The sequence below is a fragment of the Natator depressus genome, chromosome 10 (genome assembly GCF_965152275.1).
Source record: "Natator depressus isolate rNatDep1 chromosome 10, rNatDep2.hap1, whole genome shotgun sequence".
Lineage (NCBI taxonomy): Eukaryota > Metazoa > Chordata > Testudines > Cheloniidae > Natator > Natator depressus.
The window spans coordinates 8,268,238-8,285,104 of NC_134243.1; the positions used below are offsets into that span (position 1 = coordinate 8,268,238).

At 42.2% G+C, this 16,867-nt stretch overlaps 1 protein-coding gene across 4 annotated transcripts in view; it reads right to left on the reverse strand.

Annotated features, from left to right (window-relative positions):
• The window catches only part of USP22 (ubiquitin specific peptidase 22), a 202,453-nt gene that overhangs the window by 14,486 nt on the left and 171,100 nt on the right, over positions 1–16,867 (reverse strand). For all 4 annotated transcript variants that reach the window (XM_074965122.1, XM_074965123.1, XM_074965120.1 and 1 more), the window contains one exon: positions 9,625–9,772. In XM_074965122.1, the coding sequence (XP_074821223.1) occupies positions 9,625–9,772 (148 nt within the window). The remainder of the gene's footprint in view (positions 1–9,624; positions 9,773–16,867) is intronic.

Below are 16,867 nucleotides of genomic sequence, written 5' to 3' on the forward strand. Positions count from 1 at the left end.
ATCAGTTCATATGGGCAGTCTGGAATCTCGTACTCACTGGATATTTAAGAAAACAAGGGATCAAGAAAGTGCCTCTGGTGGAGTACAAAATATTATAGCAAAAAGGTTAAATGCAACTGAGTGTTTCAGCAGAGATGAGGATTTAAGGTAATGTGAACAGCCAGCCAATCTCAATTCTACTCTGAGATAGCCCACTCTTGCTTTGTAGAGAGATCTGCTTCGCTCTGTCACGTACGAGGGTTGGTTCCAAAGCTAAAAGGTGCTGCCAAAGTGGTTAATGAAAATGACTATTTAAACCCCACTAACAGGGCCATTGAGTGGCATATGCAGTTGAATAAACAGAATGCCGTAGAAGCAGTGATTTCCACTCAGGTATAGCACACAAGTGTGTGCTATTTTCTTACATTAATTCAGAGGATAGGTTATGCAGAGATGAAGATAATGGCTATTTTTAACAGTTCTTCCTTAATCATCTTGCCAGAGCAAAAGACTAAGGTTGTGTTAAGGCTCCATTAACCTTCAGTCTGGTGCCTATACCATAACTTTTCATCATAAACACTGTCCTTGTGTTCTGAAGTTTTCATCAGTAATAAAATGAAAGACAGTCTAGCCTCCCAGAGGGCATTTACTATAAGGTAAAGCCATGTTTACTTCAAGCTTATTCATGGAGACACTGAAGCTTCTCTGCTTTCCAGTAGGTGAAAGTGCATACCCACCTTCTAAGCACTGCTGCCAATAATGTATGCATCGGAGGCATAGCAGTCGGCTTTATGACTGGGATCCTAATGGGATTAACTGAATGAAGAAGCATTCATAAAGGTTTGGTCTAGCAATCACAATGCCGGTCTGATTACCAGGAACTCTAAAATACAAATCTCTGCACTGATACGCATACATATTCTTTTTGCAGATTTGGGCAATTCTTAGCCTATGTGCCTCAGTTTCCCCATTACTAAAATGAGGATAATACATTTACTTTTCTAACTTACAAGATTGTTGTGAGGATGAATCAAAGTCTTCAAAGTGCTTACTCCTGTATCTACAGTAGGGTTTGTTGTTGTTGAAACACCATATACACCTGGGTGAACCAGTTCACAACAGCTGGTAACTATTCCGGAAAGTAAGTTTTGAAAATTTTTCCAAAATCCTATTATAACAGAGGCTGCTAGCACAGCTAAAATTAGGTTTTTGTCAGGTTTCCTCGTACCTATCCAGTTAAAAAAAGTGCAAACACTAAAAATTGGTTTAGACTATATTTTAGTTTCGGAAACAAAATACTAAGGAAGCTTAGTACTCAAAAGCTCAACAAAGCTCCTTTTTTACTTACAAAAAAAAAAAAAAAGAAAAAGAAAAAGAAAAAGAGGATTTTCAGTCATCAGGACAAAAGAGCAAACTAAAAGCACACAAAAGCAGAAAAAATTATAGCCACATTTCAGGTACTTTAATTTGGCTTTGGCTGTTTACAATAATCTAATAGCAACAGATTTAAAAACCGAAATTATGGAAAATTGTTGAAAATATAAATTGATTGACTCACAAAAGTTCCAACCTGTGCTAATGTGGAATAAATGAGATAAGAACGGCCACACTGGGGTCAGACCAAAGGTCCATCTAGCCCAGTGTCCTGTCTTCTGACAGTGGCCAATGCCAGGTACCCCAGAGGGAATGAACAGAACAGGGAATCATCAAGTGATCCATCCTATTGCCCATTCCCAGCTTCTGGCAAATAGAGGCTAAGGACACCATTCCTGCCCATCCTGGCTAATAGGTGAGAATTACTTAGCCACACTGGGTTTTTTAGGTTAATTATATCCTAAATGGCTCAGAGAAGATCTCAGAGATTCTGCAGCTTCTTGCCTTACAGACAGTGATGAGCTGCCAAAATCTTAACAACCTGTTCCCTATAAAAAGTTTTGGTTTAAGGGATGTGCCACAATATGTATTTTTGTACCAGTAGGGTTATCATACGTCCGTATTTTCCCAGGAGGAATTTTTAAAATTTAAAACTTAAAATTTTAAAATTTAAAAATTCCTCCCGGACGGCGATTTAAGAACCAAAAAGCCTGACCTGTCTGGGACAATACGGATGTGTGTTAACCCTGCCTAAAGTTCTTTTTTAAAAAAATGGCCCTGAACTAGAAACGAGCTCCGTTTCACAGATGTGGGTCCCCGCCACTCCCTGGGGTTATGCTAGGGTGACCAGATGTCCCAATTTTATAGGGACAGTCCCAATTTTGGGGCCTTTTTCTTATATAGGCTCCTATTACCCCCCACCCCCTGACCTGATTTTTCACACTTGCTGTCTGGTTGTGCACATGCGTGGGTCCCAGCTGCTCCCTGCCCCCCTTATTGAAGCAGGTGTGCAGGGTTACTGCCCTGGGAACTGCAGGGCACCAGAGGATGTGGGGCCAGCTGAAGACGGGGGTGCAGGGCTGGCTGTGGGCAGGACAGGGGGGTGCAGAACTAGCTGGAGACAGGAGGGTGCGGGTTGGCTGGAGGCAAGGGGGTATGGGGCTGGCTGGAGGCAGGGCAGGGCTGCAGGGGGGTGCGGCAGGGGTCAGCTGGAGACGGGGTGTGTGGGGCTGGCTAGCTTCGGGCAGGGGGGTGCGGCAGGGGCTGGCTAGAGACAGGGCAGAGGGTGTGTGCGTGCGGCAGGGGCTGGCTGGAGACAGGGCAGAGGGTGTGTGCGTGCGGCAGGGGCTGGCTGCACGCAGGGGGTGGCTGGAGGCAGGGGCTGGTGCGGGCAGGGCAGGGTGTGTGTGTGGCAGCGGCTGGCTGCGGGCAGGGGGTGCAGGGGTGGCTGGAGGCAGGGCAGGGGCTGGCTGGAGGCAGAGGCTGGCCGTGGGGGTGGCCGGAGGCAGGGGCTGGCTGCGCGCAGGGTGGTGGGTGCCTACAGGGAGAGTGGCTTGGAGCAGCCCGAGCAGCTGGACACAGCCCAGGCCCAGCAGAGCAGCCGGGGACCCAGGGCCAGGGGAGCAGCAGCAGCAGCACCAGGGCTCGTGTCAGGGCCAGGCAGCAGCCCACGTGGCTCCTGCGGTGCAGCGCCCCCCGTGGCCCGAGGAGGAATTACATCACTTCTCGGCCGGAGCCCATCAAAGCCTCAGCGCCCCCTGCAGGGAAGTGGGTTAACAACCGGATCTAAAACTGCTTCAAAATTTAACAACCGGTTCGTGCGAACCGGCTCCAGCTCACCACTGCTTACAGGTACTTCTGGTCACTAAAACATACTCAGGAATTGTTTGCAAGAAAGAGAAACAAATGGCTTAAGTAAATAACATTTTTTTTTTTAAAAAAAATTAGAATATATACATTGCAAGTAGATTTACAGTCTAGTTTTACAACAAAGTGCTCTCAGCTTGAAGTGGCTTCAGCCCCTACCATGGGAATTTAAACTCGATAAGTTTATGGAGGAGATGGTATGATGGGATAACATGGTTTTGGTAATTAAATATTCATGGTAAATAGGCCCAATGGCCTGTGATGGGATATTAGATGGGGTGGGATCTGAGTTACCCAGGAAAGAATTTTCTTTAGTATCTGGCTGATGAATCTTGCCCATATGCTCAGGGTTTAGCTGATCGCCATATTTGGGGTCGGGAAGGAATTTTCCTCCAGGACAGATTGGAAGAGGCCCTGGAGGTTTTTCACCTTCCTCTGTAGCATAGGGCACGGGTCACTTGCTGGAGGATTCTCTGCTCCTTGAAGTCTTTAAACTACGATTTGAGGACTTCAATAGCACAGATATAGGTGTGAGGTTTTTTGTAGGAGTGGTGGGTGAAATTCTGTGGCCTGCGTTGTGCAGGAGGTCAGACTAGATGATCATAATGGTCCCTTCTGACCTAAATATCTATGAATCTATGAATTTTATGATTAGAGTTTCAACATGTGGATTTCCAAAATATAGATTTCAGTTAACATCCTCCTGAACCTAGAACCTTCAGGATTTTTAAAAGGTTTAAGTTATGCTCAAAGTTTGAGTCAACCTAATGAATTCTTAAAGAATATAAAACCTTGCTGTTCACCTTTATAAAAGACTATTTATAATTTGTAACAACACTACACATGGATTTTAATAATGATTTAAGATATTTTATCTTAGTTTTTAAATCTGCATTTCAATTCCCTTTAAAGACACTGTAGAGATAGTTACGTCACTATAATCCAACCATCTGAAATTTGATTTCCCCCCCTTTTCTTGTTTTGGAGTGGGCAGAAGCAGAGAAACAGGCTCTACAGATTTTCATTGGCCTTCAGGTAATGTCCCTGCTGCATACTTTAATAGACAGCCATTTCTGCCCACAGGAGAATAAGAATAGTCCCTTTTCAATTACACAAGTCAATTAGGCTCTGTGATGAGGGGGTCTCAAAAGAATATCCTGCAAGCTTGTTCACAGCGAAACAGAAGGGCATGACCACTCACATCATTTCCCATGACATCTGGTTGGAAAGAAGGAAAAAACATAATACTGCCACCTCCTCGCACTTGTCAATATTATATTATATACATATATATATATAAAAATAAAAATATAAAGGAACTGAGAAGAGGCAGAGAGAGGAAGCATACTATGCATCTGAATTCTAGCAGCTGCAACTGATTGTGCTGTTGTAGTTAAGGTTGTATTCAGCATATTTATCATATCATACGGTAAATTCTACTTTCACAGGCTTATACAATAGTCATAACAAATCACACCAGGTACAAAAGTAATTTCTTATAAAAGAAAGCAGTCAAAGTAGGTAAGAGGTTTTTTTTATTTAAAAAAAACCAAAACCCCACAATCGCTTGAATATTTGCATATACAAATTGCTCTGATTAAATCATAAAGGAGTCCCCCCACCCCAGCATGTTAAACAGCTTGGATTTAGATTAAATGTAAACATTCTATAATCACTCTACTAGTGTAATCATTTCTTTAATTTGGAAAACTGAAAGAGTGGCTACAGTTCACAAGTAGTAGTTCCTTTAAGTATATTAGATGTTCCTTCATATGCATACTAGATACGTTTATAGAAAGGCCATTAAATAATCAACAGCAAACATTATAGAAGCATTTGCATGTTCATTTCTCCAGAGTCTGGCACTTCTTTAAAAAGTATCACGATGCTTTGTTTCACAACCTTAGTTTTTTATTTTTAACTAAAAAAGGGACACATCAGAAACTAATTCCACCAGCTTAACTTTGGGGACATGTGCTATGAACACATACTTGTTCCATACCTCTGCTGAAAAGTTCCATTCTCACAAGCAGGCAGTACATACTGAAATTTACAAGAAACTTAGAAGACTAGAAGTTTTGCAGATTTCTCTCCCTTACCTGCTCACAAGAACTGGGCAGTCTGGCAGAATGTGTGACAGTACAGTGCAATGTGCACACCCTTGATTCCCAAACCCAGAATTCTGGATTTGCTATATGTCATTTAGATGGAATCCAAACTTCTCAGCTATGTGGCAAACCTTGTTAGGGGTAGGTGCTGTCAGGTTCTTCAGAATCAGGAGAAAATATGTATAACGTTAGGCTCAACATCAGACCTGTCAATTTTGACAATGACCCTTTAAAATTACCGGGCTGTAAAAGCTAGCGTCTAAACAGTAATGTTATTTGAATTTAATTTTTGTATGCAGTATTCTACCGCATTCTGAAAATGCAATTACTGTAATGGATTACCAGCTTCTGTTCATAGTTCAATCTGCTCATCTTGTTATATGCCATCCTACAGCTCTTTTTGGTGACTCAGGCATGCATCTGCTGCTACCAATTTGTGCCTGTGCTACTCTTTGCTGCTTGGTTGGGGATGTCTTTGGAACAAGAAAAGTCAGTCAGTCAGTGGGGGTTTTCATCTTTAAACTGTGGTCTTGCACATAAGGGCTGGTCTACATATGGAGCTATTCCAGTATAACTGTTCTACTGTTCCCGTATAACTCCACGAGGGGACTCTCTTATCCTGGGACTAGCAAATCCACACACGGAGTTATTCCAGACTAACTACTGTGCTTGAAATTCACACCCTACCTTAATCTGAATGAACTCTGAAGTGCAGCCAAGCCCTGAAGAAGAAAGAGAAACTAAATAGGCATTATACAGTTTTACTTTTCTCTAATACAAGTTAGAGATTTGCAAATCCCAGAGAATCCCACATCAAATACTGGGATGACAAGTTGTAAACAATGCCTTTACATCTGGCCTACTGCATAACTGTATAAAAACATATGCAATAAAGATCCAGGTAACTGTTCTACACATTTTCTGTACCTTCTTCACTTCATGTCAAGACTTCAAAGTCTGCAGATTAATTTGTCATACATGGTTATTTAGAGGTCCAAGTCTGAAATTTATGGTCTTAAGATATATGACAATGGACTGTCTAATGTCCAGTTTATTCCTCAGGCAAATAAAGTGCAAGATGGGAAAACAGAGCAAGATCTCACTGCCTGCCCAAGGCAGTCTGAGCTTTAAATCCACTTTGTCTTGTTGAGATAAGATCCAATAAAGAACAACGCCTGAATCTCAACAGTCAACAAGGTGGTGGAAGTGGCCCTCAGCTACAGCATCTGCAAGTGCCCAGATACGTCGCCACCATAATAACGTAACCATTAAAATTACCCTGGCTAGTGATGCAGATACAAAGCACGTTGCCATTTAACAACCTGCATGATCTGGCTGAAAATGCTTAAGAGCCCAAATAAGGGTTTTTTAAAACCAGAGGCAGAAGACAGCAATGCACCATTCAACCTTCAGGTAAGGGTTGGGTGCCACCATGAAGCTATTGGATTACCTGTTTTCAAGGACAGAGCAGTATGCATTTGGGAGAAGAGGAAGGGAAGAGTAGTAATCCACAATTCACCAGTTTTGTCTTCCCAGAGGCTCTCTCTCTCTTTTGCTAATCCATCCTTTCGGCTGGCGAGAGCTCAATCTAGCTCCCTTTCCAACACGTCAACGCTGCTTTTTGGATTGACGCGTTGGAAAGGGATGGTGTACAAGGCACAGGTGCTAAACAAGTGGGCCTGATTCTCAGTTTCTCTAAGATACTTTTATGCTATTCTAGTAGCAGCAAGGGGGGTTTAAAGTGGGGAAAAAACCAGACCCCTGAGAATACCCCTGCTTAGAGGCCCTTCCTGGCCAGTGTAGAGTTGGCATAAAGGCTCTCTACCAGCCCTGCTCCCTGGCATGGGGGGTGAATCAGGAGCATGGCTGGAGTGAACTGGTGTACGATTATTCTGTGTTTCAGCTTCAGGGCTTTTCTGACTTATGTCAGGGGTCAGGCAGGCTCCTGCATGGCCTGAGAATACATGGCTTTTAGCCACCTTAACTACACACTTCCATGATTCCCCTTTCCACTTGACATAGAGAAAAGGAGTAACTCAAAATCAGTGCCGCTCTCTCCAGCTTGGACAAAGAAGTGTTGTTTGTGATATCAGATGTAGATTGCTATGGAACTGCAAGCCTCAAAAGCTCTGTCTATCTAATCTGAATGTACACTACTGGCACAGGAGGAATATCTGATTAGTGCAGCAACAGTATGCATAATCTCACTAGCAGCAGTATCTTATGAGTACATAAATATATGTAACCAGGAAGGTTTTCACATTATATAGCTAAACCACCCATTTCCTCCTGAAACAGTTTAACGTGTGTCCATACTAGCCTCCTGGTTTGTGCAGGACTCAAACAGTTCAACAACTATCTGATTGTACCGTTACCTTGCAATGACGCAGTCTGCAAACCTACACCATGCCCTAAGGCTGCCTCCATTTCTTCAGAAATTGAGCTTTAAAAAACCTTCTGAATGCACAGAGGTCATGGTTCTGGCATCTACACTTCACCATTTACAGTATTATAATACAGTTTGATCTACCTGCAAGGATGTAACCAAACCTTGGTGTAACTGTTGCAGAGCACTGACCTAAAGCTAGCATTGGACAACATGGTAAAATATATAGTATAGCTGGAACCTTATTGACAGCTTGAAAAAGCATCTGAATGAAGTATTAGCTCTGAAGCCTAATGACAATTTGAATGTTCTCTGTTACCACTGAGCATTTTAACAGAGCTATGCAGCCACTATATTTCACTGCTTGGTTGGAAAGGGAAAACTTTCTCCTAGGCCTGTGGCGTATAACACCCTTGAGGGTTTAGCAGTGGCAGTGGAATCTTGGGGAAGGCTCATTCTAGAGTTAGTTCTGTAAGGTTTATCACATAGGTATGTTACCTAGAGCTACTACTTGACTCTCCATTGACAAAATATTTTCAGATACCTTAATATTAAACTTCAAAAGAGTATGGCAGCTGCAAGCTCTCTCATTACAGTTTCAGGGAGAAAGTTACTATTCTCACTTAGACTTATCAATAAAAGCCCAAGAAATATGAAGGGGCTCACAGCTAACAGACGAAGAAGTGTCAAGATTTGCAAGATCAATGATTCAGAGCCTTTAAAAAGTTCAAAAGAAAAGAAAAATGTTCAAGTTTACAGACTGCTTCTTCAGGATCAGCAGAAAACAAGAGGCCGAAGTCCAGATAGAATCTATTACTTACGTACACAGACACCCACCCCCTCTCTTTGGGAAGGTATCTTGTCTATTATTAATCTGAACAAATACATTCACTGTAATTACCCAGTATATTCAAACTTGCATTCCGTAACATACAAGGGTATTTCAAAGATAAAAGCCGGACATCAAGACATTTCAGGGAAGCACTGGTGTTCTTCCCTCTGATAGTCCTCCTCTTGTAAACCTCAAAACTCATTTTTAGGTGTTTTGTAAAAGTACTATGTACGCCTACAGTGCTCTACAACTTCAAAAATAACAGCATCTAACATTTAAAGCAGCAGATTCTTTTAAGTACAACACCACCTCATGTATCTAAATAAAATGAGTGACAAGATAATAAATATAGACTTATGGAGTATCAATTCCCTTTATGCACATCAAATAACTAGTTCAGCTAACTGTGGGTCAGACAAACAAGGTTACATATACAGTATATTCTCTTCAATTCATAGATTCTGTATCTTAAACCTTTCTTAAAATCTTGTTAGTTCATCTTTAAAAATGTGCTAATGAACACTTCTACTGTAAATAGAATTGGCTACTTTATAATAATATTATTAAGGCTGAGAGACAAGGTCTCAAGACTGAATGGATTTTGAGGTAAGGGTTCCATTTGGTCTTTCATTCATAGTGCTGTTAAGATGTTGTGTATCACAAATACAGTACTGTAATATTTAAGCAAAACAGTCTTGGACACTTACTTTGCCTCCTTTTGTGTGTTTAGTCAGTACCTTATTGATGCATTGAATAAGAATTTAAAATACCTCAAATATAAATAGAATGTGGATGGCAATTTAAATTACAAGATACTGACTCACATAACCAATAAGAAAAGGGCAAGCTCATGACTCAAACCAATATGTACTCTCTCTCTCTCTAAATGTGGGTATTTTGGCAGGAGGAAGTGTCTGTTCGATAGATGTATGAGAGAAAGGCAAAAACACATTTAAAAAGGAACTTGCTAAATAGGGAGAATACTGTGTTGGAAGCCCATTTACCCCACTTAAGAAGAGATCTCTAACTTTTTTTGATTCACTATTCCTTGCTCATGGACGTGCCAGTACAAGCCTTACCTTTGCAGTGTCTGTGTAGCACATCTAATGCAGCAATGAGGAACTCGTGTGCATCCTGTTGCTCGTACCCTGCTAAATGCCGTGCGTGCGTCCATACCAGGTGCAATAACCTATATGGAATGTGAGGAGATCGGTGCCCAGAGTAAAACTGCTCAAAGCAAAGAAAAGGACATGATGGTTAACGTGATACACGGTCTCTGTGCATTCAGCCATAAAAGAAGTTAGTGACTGGAATTAGAGAACTGAAGTTGAATGAAGCTTTAGTTTTGACAGTCTTACACTGAGATGTTCAGGTTTGTTTGTTTTTTTGGTTTTTTTTTTTTAAACAGATCCTCCAAGTGAGTGGTTTGGGAACAGAACACACTGGACACATTTATTTAAGTTATAGGCACCTTTTATAGTTTTCATTTCTTGCAGCTTCCTGGTTTTGTGGTGATCAGCCTGCATTATGAGTAATGTCATATTGAGGACAGAAATGAGCAGTACTCAAATCTGCTTACTCTGGACAGCATGCTGGAATCTCTAAAAATGTATTTGCTCTAGATTGAAGACATACCCACACATTTAAGGAGTCAACAAGCATATTTGTACATTATACACTTATACAGAATTAGGAAAAACAACAACAGTAGAGGCCACTGGGAAAAAAAAATATCAATGTTTACTATTAACTACCCCTAGACACCAATATATGGTAATTGCTGGTGAGTAGTGGCCCCTACACACTAAAGGTTTGTACATATGGGGAAATTTACTGGGATATACATACCAGTATGTCAAAGCAACATAAGCTAAACCAGAAAAGGGCATTTTTATTCCTGAGTAACAGTGTCCACATGGGAAGTTACACCGGTATAACTATACTGCTAATTATAGCGGCATAGTTGTGCTGGTAAATTTCCCCATGTAGACAATCTCTGTGTCAAGAGTTCCTCCTGTAAATATAAAAGTTCAATTCCAAATTTACTAACTGAAGTGACATTTCATTTCAAACAAGTGAAAAATGTATCATTCGACCTCCCCTGCCCTTTGAAGAAACGCTCTCCAGCAAGGGTACCCTGCTAGGCCATGCTAACTGTTGACAAGACCTCATAAGTGACACTACTGTTTATGTTTGAGGTATATTTTCCAATAAAACTCTTCCATCACATAGAAAAGAATATGCAGCGGATTGAAAAAAAAAAGTAGCAATGTGGGTTACTTCACTAGAAAAGTTTTTTTTAATCATTATTTCTGGGTTTCTCTTTGCGCTTTTCCTGTGAGCTTTTTCACACCAGTAAAATGGCAAAAACTCTGCTGCAAAGCTGGCTAGAGGAATTGTACAGTCTCTTTTGGGGTTAGCTGTAGGTGAAAAGTAGTCACAATTATTTTTTCGCTAATCCTCATTTCTGTATAAAGCTCTGTAGTCTTTTGTCAAATTTCTCTGCAAATAAAGTTCTCTTCTTCTATAAGCCCCTATTTTCTCAACAAGAAACTATACTGCTGCAGCCCAACAATGCAAAAAACCCTTCTATAAATAAAAGGATCAATAGGTAACTCTGATGCCAACAAGAATGACACCAGGAGACTGGAGCGGTAATTGAAATCTGCTGATGCAGCTACTGCTCAAGATTATTCAGGAAACTGCAGCAATAAAACGTCTCCGTTCTGTCACTCCTTGCAATTAGTCTCAGAGCTCTCTGGTCATTTTAACCAAGAGCACTCTCCATAATTACTCCACTGCAGACACTAGACCTGCCAGCAGATTTTACATTCTTTAGTGCTTCATTAGGATGAAAGGAATCTAAAAGAAACCATCAAATTATTGGCTATTACCATATGGAAACTGGAAACACACCCAATCATAGTACTGTTAAATATACAGTACAAAAGCTTCACTCATATCATATTTAGTAACAGTCCCTATGCCTTTTTACTTAGCAAATTTTTACTACTTACAGACAAGGATGCTGGAACAATTTGTATAGTGGGGGTGCTGAAAGCCATTGAACCAAACTGTAAATCCTGTATATAATGGAAACCACTTCAAGCCAGGGTGACCAGATGTCCCATTTTTAAGCCCTCTTACAGGTGTCCTGACTTTTTCTTAAAAATGGGCAAATTGTCCCAAATTTTCTGTTGTCCTCCTCTACCATTACTAGCGGGTCCCATTGCTGGCAAGATCCCTGCTCACCAGCCGCCCACCCACTAGCAGTGAGTGGGGGGGCTCCAGTGGCTGACAATGGGGGTGGGTGTGCAAGGCTGGTGGCGGGGCAAAGATACAGCGTGTGGGGCTGGCCGCTCCCCCTGCTGGTCAGTCAGTGCAGCCCCTGCTGCCTGCTAGTTCTCGGCCAGCAGGGCCCCGCCCCCCATCCTGTCTCCGGCTGGCACTGGCTGCATGCTGCGGTGGCTGGTGAATGCGACCAGGCGCCAGACGGTGGCCAGTTATGTGTCGCCTCTGCTACCCACCCATCGGCCCTTTACGTGCTCCCCCTCCCGCTTTCCTCTCCCTGCTTTGCCCCTTCGCCCCCCAAGTCCTGCTGCTCCTCCATAGCCCACCCGGCGGGGCATGTCCCGCTCCCAGCGCTGTGCAGAGAACCAGCCCCTGGTTGGAGCACTCAGCTCACCAACAGCCTGGCTCACCTTCTCCTATGGCTGCGCTGGTGCCCCGGGAAAACCCTCCGGCCTGGGCGCATGTGCCTAAACCCCACACAGCCCTGGCACAGGGAACACTCCGCCCCCCAGCTAAGCTCTGGAGTGGTGGTCGGTGAGTGATTTTCAGACTGTTCCTGTCTCACACCTGCAGGCTCCACAGCAGCCTCTGGGGCAGGGGCTTAGCACCCTCTTCACCCACCCCCACCCCATGGGTCCTGCCTCCAGGGAGCGCGGGGCTGCTCCGTCCCCTAGGCACCCTCCCCTGCTGAGCCACCTCTCTGGCGGAGTTCGCTGAAGCCCCTGCAGTCAGGTTCCCTGGGCCCTGGTGCACAACACAACCTTAGGGCTTAACCCCTTCCTGCCCACACCTGAGCTGGAGGCGGCTGGGTAACGTAGGTGGCCAACAACAGCCTGGAGGTGTTAGCTGCCTTTCGGCACTGTGCGGGCAGGAAGGGACAAGCTGCTTCCAACCACATGCTGCATGGGGGCTGGGGAGGGAGGAATAGGAGAAAAGCCCTGAAAAGACACAGGCCAAGTCATCCCTTCCCCACCCCTCACCCCCCTCCTCCCCTGCAGCTGAAAGCAGCTCCTGTCCCTTCCTTCCCACACAGTGCCAAAAGGCTGCTGCTGGCCACATTCTGTGTGAATCCTGGCAGAAATCTGGGGAGGGGGACATGTGATCCTGCATGCTCACCACCATGTGCTACCTCGGGAAGATGTGGCGCCAGGTACCAGGAGAGGCGGGTCAGTCACGGGGGCCCAGCCAGGAATGGAGGGCAAAGAGCACCAGGCAGGGAGGGTCGGGTAGGTCGGTCACCCCCCCATGTGAGAGAAGTAGGGGAGTGCATGTGTGTCACCCTTCCCTGTGTGAGCCCATAAGCCTTAAAGATAAGAAGGTAAATAAAAAGAATCCAACTACGCAATATTTCTTTTTAACACGGACTCAGTCAACTTGATGTTAATTTGAATGTTTGTACTGCATAGTTCGGACTGATTGCTGTTGAACATGCCCGAAAATGAGTAATTTTACCAGGTGCCCCATATTCAGCACAGGGAAACATGGTCACCCTACTTCAAGTCAGGGAGTGCGGCAGCACCTCCCCAGACACCTAGTTCCAGCACCTAAGCTTACAGACTACCAATGTAAGTGCAATTCTATAGGCACATTACCTTTTTGAAACAGAAACAAATCAACCAATGCCAATATAGATCCTAGAAGGATCAGATTAATTGCATCTTCAACTGTGGTAAATATATAAAATATATATTTTTCTAATTTTATAGTGTGCTTACCAAAAAAAAATGTCGATGCAAGTGACAAAGTGTTGTCCCCATGTTAACTGAATCGTTCTTCAACCTACAAAGACCACTGTGTCCCGCTCCATGTTGAGAAATAGAAACACAGTTGTGCTTCTAAACCTTGAGCTCATTGGAATATAATTTGTGTGCTTATATCTAAGGACTAAAAGAATCTCACTAAGGGAAAACTACTAAAAAAAATTTTCATCAATCAGTATTTAAAGTGTTAGTATTATTGTATATTTAATACTTGGTATTTTAAAGTTTTGTCATTACCGATTTTTAATTATAACTACTGTAAGGTTCTCTAGTGCTCTAAGTATTTCAGGAGACTCTACTGTAAAGCAGAACACGGAAAAGTGACTTTGCTGCATACAAACATATGCAGGCATTTAGTTCTAGAGCTCAGACACTACAAAGAGCTAACAGAGCATACCAGGTGGAAGGCATGCTTATAAGCACACACTGATTTCTGCTGCACTTTTGGAGGTGACTAATAAAAATGCTAGGTTATGGCTTTTTTGCCTCTTTGTGATGTATAAAACAGCCTAAAAGATTGTACATTTTTTCCAAAAACCTTCAAAAATCTGCTCATTTATTCACTTTGAAATATCAAGAATGTCAAGTCTGGTCTTCCCCAGTTTTATTGGCGAACACTTTGGGGGTCTCAGAGATGTGTATTGTGGGCTTTCCACAGACCTCAACTCAAGGGGTAGAAGTGCACAATCTTTAACAGAGACATCTATTTCTTCCAACTGTTTGCAGGCTGAGGTCTCCATGTTTAAATATGCCCTGCCCTAGTATTTTTACACTGGCTCATGGCTACCTCTAGCAGTAATGTATATGGGATTTCTAGATTTCATCATACATGTTTTTACACAATTAGTACTCAGCAGCAATATACAGCAACCTCGACTCATCAGACAGAGCTAGAAGAGGTAAGACCCCACAGGCTATACCACTGCGGGGATGCTCTTCTCCCATCAAAAATGGATGTGTGGAGGAGGTGTTCCAGCTATGGGAATAAACAAAAGTACTTGAGCAATCTTGCATATATACCAAATTAACATTCTTTCTGCAAGTAAGAGTTCTTTTAGGCCTAACTCCTGTTTTGGACTCCAGTTTTGGACTCCATTCCAACTGGAAAAATTAAAAGTTTCACTTATGAATTATTTTTCAACTTAATAACCTTAAATAGACAGGAAGTCTACAGTGGAGGATGGGGGAAGAATATGTTTTGGCTTCTAATACAAATATCTATCCTAGGTCCCTTAACACTCAGTAATGTTTCATGCAACTTGGAAGATCCCAATTTCACAAGAATAGATATAAATTCTATACCTGTTTCAGATGCAATAATTTATTATGGTTTACTGAACGGGCACGAATTCCATGGAACTTTACTGTATATGGAACTTTAAGGATTGTGAGGCGTTTCTGCTGTATAAATCTACACGGATTCTTTGCTGAGTAGGCGGTATTAATTCCCACAATTTCTTTTTTCTACTTTTCTTTAACTCTTGACTTTATATAAACATTGCCTAGACTCTCAAATAGAGGACAATACTGTATGTGCTTAGTAAAGCCTCAGTCTGTGATGTTTAGCATAAAGGCCTTCAGGTACTTTTTCTTCCCTTTGTGCAGGTTTCAGCCAGAATTTATTTACTTTTATTTTCTACGCAAACCATTTCAACAAGGCCTAACATCTTAGACATTAAAGTAATAAATCTTCTCATTCTCCTTTTTCCTGTGCATCTCTGTTTCTAAACTCTCCCTACCTGGTTGTACTGTATTCTTTTGCAGACTCACAGAGGTGGGTAATGACAGGAAAAGAGACGGCTTTGTTCTTTACTTTGTGTGAGTGCATGCGCCACAACCTGCAGTATCCCCAGGTGTTCCTGCTATTCCAGTCACACAGTAGGTGGAGAGACACCCTGCTAATCATGCCATATTGTAAGGTCATTCTGTAAAGTGAATAAATATCCCTTAGGGACTAGATCATCACTGAACTCATTTTCATTGGTAAACCAAAAGTAAATACAAGTGAAAAGCCATTAAGCTAACTAGCTCAATTAACAGATTCAATATATTTTCAGTCTTGATTTTTTTTAAATCCAGTTTCAACTACACTGACCATTCCCAAATCCTTTTTATTCTCCCTGCTATGAAATGAAGCCAGTTGTACTGCATTATTATTTCACTGAGAGGTAAACTGCATGAGCTAAAAAGTTAATAAATACAATTATACATTTTAAAAACAAAACACCAGAAATTTGATGCTGAAATACTTGCAAAGCTGCACCTCGTGAATTTATAGGGAAAGAACTATTCCCCTGATGTAAGCAGTGACAAACAACTGACACCTTCACTGCTCACCATCAATCTATTTCAACCAGAAGGAACCTGTCACCTCCAAACATGCAAATGCAGTGGTCGTTTATCATGGAGAAACCACTGGTGCAACCTATGCAACTGATCCTAAGCTGGAAAGCAGAACAACATTATTTCTTTATGGATCACAATGGGCAAAATTCACTCTGATTTTCAAATTGCAGATCTCACTTTTTTTTAGTTTTCTAAGCTGAATTTATTTGCATGCTCTCACTAGAGTCCCTGGCATTCCATTTGGATAAGATCATGCCTTCAGGAAAGGGGGGTGGAGGAGCGATAAAATTAACCCTTGCCCTGATTATCTGACATTTAATAAGATGGCTTGAGACAACTACATCAATTAACCCTGAGGGAAAGCCAGGTAAAAACCAGATCACACTGAAAACCAGAGACAGAATTTGAACTGCAGTTGCCCTAGTAATTAAATTACAAAAGATTCCTTCATAAGAGTCACACCACTGAATCTCTATTGGTTAGCCCTTCCTGATCACTGGAAATGCAACAAGAGGGCTCCTTTCTGTATAATTAGTGATGGGACTGGACATAAGCAGTTTAGTGCGTAATTATAAGACATTAGATGGAAATGTGCATGTGCAGAAATTCAAAATGCTCCCATGGGGAAAAGGGGACTTCTAATAAAAATGTTGAGAGATTTATCAAATGTAGCCAATAATATAATATTTACTATTCACAGACAGGAGGAAATATTCTGGAGTTGGGTAATCAACAGCACAGTTTTGCTTCTGAGGGACTGGGTGTTAAAATTTTTACTTCTAGGTAGTTGTGTGGTAATTCTCTCTCCCATATCACTTACAGTATCCCTCCCCAACATTAGACTCTTACAATAAGCTAAATATCTCAACATGACGTATAAAGATGGACACAGATCACTGCAGTCCTGTCTCTACAATCTGGTATT